Source organism: Mesoplodon mirus, assembly GCF_964341445.2.
Source record: "Mesoplodon mirus genome assembly, chromosome: X".
Taxonomy (NCBI): Eukaryota; Metazoa; Chordata; class Mammalia; order Artiodactyla; family Ziphiidae; genus Mesoplodon; species Mesoplodon mirus.
In genome coordinates, this window is record NC_138981.1 from 139057505 (window position 1) to 139064688 (window position 7184).

General features: G+C 54.7%; 1 protein-coding gene across 5 annotated transcripts; it reads left to right on the forward strand.

Annotated features, from left to right (window-relative positions):
* Nucleotides 1-146: 146 nt before the first annotated feature.
* On the forward strand, nt 147-5338 carry TMEM187 (transmembrane protein 187). Of its 5 annotated transcripts, none has more exons than XM_082610908.1 (2): nt 147-411; nt 3971-5338. In XM_082610908.1, the coding sequence occupies exon 2, from the start codon at nt 4221-4223 to the stop codon at nt 5019-5021; it is 801 nt and encodes a 266-aa protein (XP_082467034.1). In that variant the 5' UTR covers nt 147-411; nt 3971-4220; the 3' UTR covers nt 5022-5338. The 5 variants fall into 5 exon arrangements, with proteins under 5 accessions (XP_082467034.1, XP_082467037.1, XP_082467035.1 ...); XM_082610911.1 differs by having other exon boundaries at nt 147-385; XM_082610909.1 differs by lacking the exon at nt 147-411 and adding an exon at nt 2104-2419.
* Nucleotides 5339-7184: the final 1846 nt, after the last annotated feature.

The following is a 7184-nucleotide window of genomic DNA, read 5'->3' on the forward strand; positions in this document are numbered from 1 at the left end:
GCGCCACGCCGGGGGCGGAGCCCTCCCAGGCTCCCAGGCCTGCTGTCCCGCCCCCACGCGGGGGCGCCGCCGCGACCGCCGGCGCCCCAAGAAAAAGAGCGGGGCCGCCGCGCGCCGAGCCGCCCGCCGCCCCTCCTGCTGTCGGGCGGGCAGCCAGGCTGGCGGCGCCTGAGGCGAGCGGGCGGGCGCGGGAGCGGTCCGCATCGCCCCGCGTCACCTCGCGTCACCCCGCCCCGCCTGCTTCCCAGGGCCTCGTGCCCCGCCCCGCGCGCAGGCGCATGGCCGCCTTTCGGGTCCGCCCTTTTTCGAGATTTGAATTTCCCCCAGCAAAGCGAGAGAGGCAAAATACCCGGATGGTGATCGCTGGCCTTTTCGCGCCAATCCTGTAAGTTCTCACAACAACCTTGAGAGGTGGGTACTGTCATCACCGCGATGTTCCAAATCTTGCAGGAGACCGTCTGGTCGCTGCACTGTCATGCTCACTGCCAGACGCAGGGTGTAATGCGCTGCTGTCCGGGCTCTTGGAATAACAACAGATGATTTTTCCTGTTTCTCTCATCTTTATTTGATCTTTACATTCACCAACCTCCAGCCGAAATTTGGCCTTTCCCTCAATTACAAGTGTAGGCAGCAAAGCACAGAGCGTTAGCCTGGTGACTATGTCACCAAAGGAAATGACAGATCATTTGAGATCATATAGCTTTTCTTTATAGATATCCTGAAATTAACTAAATTACAAGTTATTACAGAATAACTGCTTTGAAATTACTGTAGTTGGGCTTCCCTGGTGGTGCAGTGGTTGGGAATCCGCCTGCCAAGGCAGGGGACATGGGTTCGAGCCCTGGTCCGGGAAGATCCCACATGCCGCAGAGCAGCTAAGCCCGTGCACCACAGCTACCGAGCCTGTGCTCTAGAGCCCGTGAGCAACAACTACTGAGCCTGCGTGCCACAACTACTGAAGCCAGCGTGCCTGGAGCTTGTGCTCCGCAGCGGGAGGGGCCACTGCGGTGGGAGGCCCGCACACCGCATCTGGAGAGAGCCTGCTCGCAGCAATAGGACCCAACACAGCCAAAAATAAATAACTAAAATAAATAAATTTATTTTTAAAAAAGGAAGTTACTGTAGTTGTTCAACCTGCCCATAGATCCTGTAATTTAACCTGTTAGTAAAGAAGCACATATATTACTATATCATACATTTTCAAAAATACTTTAATAACTGTCTTTCGACATATTAAGTTTCTGTTGTAATTCTCTGTTTTAGTTTATGCATTTGGAAACATTTGTTTGACAAAAGGCCAAAGAGTCCTGTGACACAGCCAAAGGACAAGAGCCCTCATCTGTGTTTCTGTGCCACCAACTGCCCTAAGTGACCTTGTCCGTTCACGTCACCTCTCTGGCCCCAACTCCGTCCCCTGTAAAATAAGGAAGCCAAGCTGCTGGTTCCCAGGTGCCTTAGCCACATTCAGTGATTCTGTCCTCAGAGTTCAAGAATCACTACGGTAGTTCCAGGCTCCTTGGGCATCCAAGTGGCCCAGACTGAGCTCTCCTGCTGCTGGTGTCCCATGGTACAGCCCTCAGACTGGCATCCCCTTACCCGCAGAAAGGGAACAAAGGTGGTCAGGGTGGTCACGGGCACAATAAGCAGTTGTCATAAATGATACAGGCCAAAGAAACCACCACTGTGACACATGACAGTGGCTCCTGCTTCAATGCATACAGACTGAGGAAGCAGGAGAGTTTAAGGAACACGTCTTAACCCCTTAGCCAGGAGACTGTCACGTTTTGCAGGACTTCCCCCAAAGACCCCAGCACCAGACCAGGGGAGAGGGTGATGCTGGTGAGCCCTCGGACCTTCACATGCCAGGGGAAGCTGGGAAGAACTTTGAGAGTCATGTAACAAGTGTCACAGCACCTCGGGTGTGGAGGAGCTAGGCCATAAGGTACCCAGCCTGGCCTTCCTGGTGGACTTGGGAAGTTGGTTTGATTACACGTTGCTTTCAGCTTGCGCAAGGGCTCAGTAGCCTCTGCCCAGCAGCCGGAGAGGAGTCACTTTCCACGCCCTTCCTGGGCCTCCTTGTCTATCAAGCTGACAGTGTTGGACTCCGGTCCCCAGCTCTCCATGCTGGCTGGCAGACAAGAGGGTCAGGCTAGTGCTGGCCGCGTGGGGCCCGGGAGGCCTGGCTCTTCGCACCAGGGAGTTGGGCCCCAGGTGGCGCCAGGGAAGGACCTGGAGATATGAGGCCGGGCCTCAGCTGGTGTCCCAGCCAGACTCAGGAGCGGAATGGGGAAGTGCCGGTGCCAGAGCGGAAGCCACAGCCGAGTTGAGGGTGTAAGCAGGCCAGGCCCAGGAGGGACCCACAGGACTACATGAGCATGGCACTTTGGTGTCTGGCCAAGAGGTTGGGACGTGATCATGTGTGAGTGGACAGCCGGCCACTGAAGGGTGCTAGGCAGGGGCGGTCCTTGAGGGAGATGCTGGGGGCTGCTGTGTGCAGACCACGTTAGCGGTGGCCAGCCTGGAAGCGGGAACCCCGGGGCAGGGGCAGCCCCCCAGCCTGGAGGCTCCTTAACCGGAAGCTGCAGCGGGGAGGTGCGAGACAGTGCTGCATGCTGAGATGGCAGTCGGGACAAGGCCTTCAGTTCCTTTGTGGAAATGCTGGTCCCCTTAACAACAGGCCCCCAAGGCAGGATGGGAGCGAGAAGGCTGACCAAGAGACCCAGTGGGCCCCTTCCCGGGTCTGACAGGTGGGCCCCAGGGCCAGTCTGAGAAGTGAACTGGCAAACAGGATGAGGAAAAAGAGCAGGGGTGCTGGTTTTGTGCTTGAACCGAAACTGAGTAGGTCTTCGCGAGCACAGAATCAGACCCTGCCCCGCCCTTTCAGGGCCTGAACTGCAGGAGGGCAGGTGGACATTGGGCCTCAGAAATAAACTGTGGTCTACATATCTAAGAACTCATTTAATTCACACCACGACTCTGCAGGGAGGTACTGGTAGCATCCCCATTCTGCAGGTATGCAAACTGAGGCCTGGAAGGGTTAAGGCCCAAGATCACACGGTTAGTAGGCGGGGGCGCTGGGGTTTGAACATGGACAGTCCCTCTCATCCCCATGCTTGCCTGCCTGATTGCTGTCTTCGCTTTCAGTCACTTTCAGGGCATTGAACCTCTTCTCTTGTTGATATTAATACATCTCTTGGCTACCAGGCCAGCTTACACTGCAGCAGGCCCCAGAGCAGTTGACGGTCCATGAAAAGTCCACATTGTTTTTAAATTATCGGACTGCTTCTGTGACTGCAGGAAGTGGAAGGTTTTCTTGTGAGTCAAGGACAGAAGGTGATTTTGAAAGGCGCGGCACTTCGGGGGCAGGCAGGAGGGTGAACCAGGGTGGCAGGCCTGGGGGACGGCTCCCTGTGCCACCTGGCCTCACACCTAAGAAGCAGAAGGGAGTCCTCCCCCTCCCCTCCTCCTACCCACCCCCACCATCCTTGCGTTAGATTCCAGAACTCGGAACACAGCTAATGGTTTCTCATTTAACTGGGTATTTGGTTCAAAGGGCTTTGGGACTGGCTTGGAAACTTCCACATTTGTAATGCCACTGAGGTGGACAAGCCCATTCTAGTTTTAACAGCAGGCCTAGGAAAGATTTAAGTCTCTAAATGCAGTGGCTCGAAGGGAACTAGGGCAAGGGGCGGGATTTTTATAGCACAGAGATGAAAGAACAACAGCATAGGTATCAGGAGAGAGGGGCACAAAACCTCTAGGTGAAAGAGGGTTCCAGAGCCTTCTAGAGGCCATGCATAAGAAGGTGAATGGACTGTGGGTATTCCTGCACTTTTATTTCTGGTTTTTTTTTTTTCTGATGAAAACTGTTGGTGGATCCTGAGGCTGAGAATCGGGAAGATGGAGGCTCTTTTTTGGATGGTTTTCTTTCTACCCACACCCTTTAACTACACTCTTTTTCTAACCACAGAGGAAAAAGGCAGAACGATCCTCCACTGGTGCCAACCAATCACAGAACCCTCGCCTTCCTCTGGGCCACCACCTCCACTTGGGGCAAGGTCGCAGCATCTGCGTCGGAAATCACGGGGACTCCTTCCTGCTGGCTCAGCTGGGAGGCCGAGGAGTGTTTTCCAAAACAACTGTTTATCTGAATTCTGAAATAACAGTGAAGACGGCTGCTCTCGTAAGCTCTCTGACCCGGGTCACACATAGGCTTCCAAATGAAGCCCGAGTCGGGGCAGGCCCTCTTCCACGTGGCCCTGGTCAGCTGCCTCTGTGCGGCCACCGTCCACACCGGTGTTTTTGCAGGTGTCTCTGTCCAAGTGGGCTATGAGCACTACGCCGAAGTGCCGGTCGCCAGCCTCCCTGCCTTCCTGGCCATGCCCTTCAACTCGCTCGTTAACGTGGCCTATGTGCTCCTGGGGATATACTGGCTGCAGAGCAAGGCCAGCGCCCCGGGGGGCCCCACAGAGGCACGGAAGGCTTGCTACCTGAAGGACGTCTTTGCGGGCATGGCCCTGGTCTACGGCCCGGTTCAGTGGCTGCGCATCGCAATGCAGACGTGCCCGACCGCCGTGCTGGACCAGTGGCTCACCTTGCCCATCTTTGCATGGCCGGTGGCCTGGTGCCTCTGCCTGGACAGGGGCTGGAAGCCCTGGCTATTCCTGGCTGTCGAGGGCCTCTCCCTGTGCAGTTATAGCCTGGCCCTGCTGCACCCCCGTGGGTTTGAGGTGGCGCTGGGCGTACACATCGCAGCAGCTGTGGGGCAGGCCCTGCGCACTCAGGGGCGCCACGGCAGCACTTCCTCGGGAACGTACTTGGCTCTGGGCGTGCTCTGCTGCCTGGGCTTTGTGGTCCTCAAGCTGTGTGACCACGAGCTCTCGCAGTGGCATCTCTTCCAGCGGCTCACGGGCCACTTCTGGTCCAAAGTCTGCGATGTGCTCCAGTTCCACTTTGCCTTCTTGTTCCTGACCAACTTAAACACCTGCCGAAGATGCCCGCCTGCGGAGAAGATGCGTTAAAGTGTGGAAGGAAGGTGCTTCCGGCCGCTGATCCACCCTAACATCAAAATGCGCTCTCCGCTGGCATCCTGTCATCAGTGTTCAGTGTCCTGGGTGCAACAAGATAGGATGATGACAGAAGACTGCCCCTCCCTTCAAACTTATGGGCTTCAATACTCTGAGTATGAATATTCAACATTATGAAATGTTATGCTCTCTGTAACTTACTTTCAAAGGGTTAAAGCAAATATCTAAGGGCCAGGATGTGGGGTTCCATTTTACTATTCTTGTAATTTTTCTGTAGTTTGAAATTTTTCAAAATAAAATGTTGGGGGGAAATGACCCCAAGAAATCCATCAGACTCACAGTTGGACAAAGAATGCTTGTCTGCTTCGGGATGTGGGCTACAAGCATGGGCTGGCGACAGTGGGGCAGGGTAGCTTCTGGCTGGCGTGCCAGGCCAGGCTCTGGGGATACCAGTGAGCATCCCCAGAGGTATCTGGCTTCACGGAGACTGAGTCATAGTAAACACACGCGCCTAGCAGACTGGTGGGGAAATCCGAAGTCCAGAGCACTAACTCACTGTGACATCTGCGACTGCCAAGCTGACAGCAGGTCACATGGAAGTCACGTCACCTCAGATCCTCTGTGGAACAAGGCAGGGTGCGTCTAGATGAAAAAACACCCACAAATGTCAAAAGTTGAATCCTCAACAGAATGTTGCTTGCTGGGTCTTCCCTCAGAGCCAGGGTATAGCTTAGATGTCCTCAGCAGCTAGGGTTACTGAAGTGTCAAGTGTCTGTCACCCATGGAGAAACCCGGGTCCTTAGGAACCATGATCCCCTGATGGCATCTCAGCGTAGGGCCATGGAGTTGGCATCTTTCAACCCCAAAGCGTGCTTCTGATGCAGGTGATGATGTTTGAACAGGAGAACCCCCTGGGTGGGGGGACACTGAGGCCCAAGTGATGCTGAGGATTCTGCCTTTGGGTTGCCCTTTAGAGACTTGTTAACGTGTTCTTTAGACACCTGTTTCATTCCCCCTCACCTGAAAGGCATCTGGTCTTTAAAGACAAAGGTGAGGGCAGAAGGGAGAGGATGTCCTGTCCCTGCCGAATGGCATCTCAGGACGGGCAGCCCACGTGCATCTGTTCAGTGTCCCCCTGAGGCCCCTCTCCCTGGAGCCTCGAGGGTTGGCGTGTGGACCGTTGCCATGACTACCAAGGTGCTTTTGAAACCGGGTACCTGGGCAGGATGTTCTGTTCTGGGCACATCTCCAGTGGGTGGCGGGTCTCAACCAAGTTGTTACCTGAAGAATCCTGTCGGTGAACATTGCCTCTGCCCCTCCCCTGAGGACTGGGGCCCGGGGCGGGGCCTGCCGGTTTTGAAGAGCAGGGCCAACATTTGCTTCGGGAAGCAGCTTTGTTCCACTACAGTTATTTCGAAGGCTTTGTATGTCCTAGAAGAGGAAAAAGGCTATGGGCATCTCCTCGAAGAGGCCAGGGGGAGAGAGGGTAAAGACGTGATTTCTCGGGTGGCTCAGTTAGAGACGGAGGTGGCAGTGTGGAGGAATGGGAGAGGACCAGGGTCTGATGTGGGGTGGGCTGTGATCCCCCCCTACTTGGCTACCTCTCTCTTAGTCGCTGTTTCCTTCCTTGACAGAGTGGATCCCCCGAAAACTGGGGCTTTGCATAGCCTCATTCATTCCATACCTTTGAGCCGCAAGCACCCATAACTTACTTTGTTGTTTTTATTTTATTTTATTTTTACCAATACCTATTTAATAAATAACCCTGGGAACCTTCTGGGTTTCATTCCACTCGTGTGTCAGGCTGGGTCCCCACAGGAAACAGGTGTCACGTTGAGATCAGGGTGATTCAGGACTGTTTCATGAAGAACTACGAACACCCCTGTGCCACAGGGAGGGAGGGAAGGGGGGTGAACCGCAGGGGGTCTTTTCCCGCTCTGGGGCCTGAGGAGACCCTGGGCGGTGTGGACTCCACCCAAAGGAGAGACTCGTGTGGAAGGGACACCTCGGATGGGGCAGAAACCTCCAGAAGCCCAAGGTGGTCAGATGAAATGCAGGACGTCAAATAATGTTTTAGTACCAGTGCGTCCCCAATGTCTCATGAGATGTGCTTATACTAAACAAATGTTCATTGTTTATCTGAAATTCAGGTTTCAC

What these genes read in the sequence shown, in the direction of transcription:
- TMEM187 (XM_082610908.1), top strand. Translation starts at nt 4,221, where the DNA reads ATGAAGCCCGAGTCGGGGCAGGCCCTCTTCCACGTGGCCCTGGTCAGC.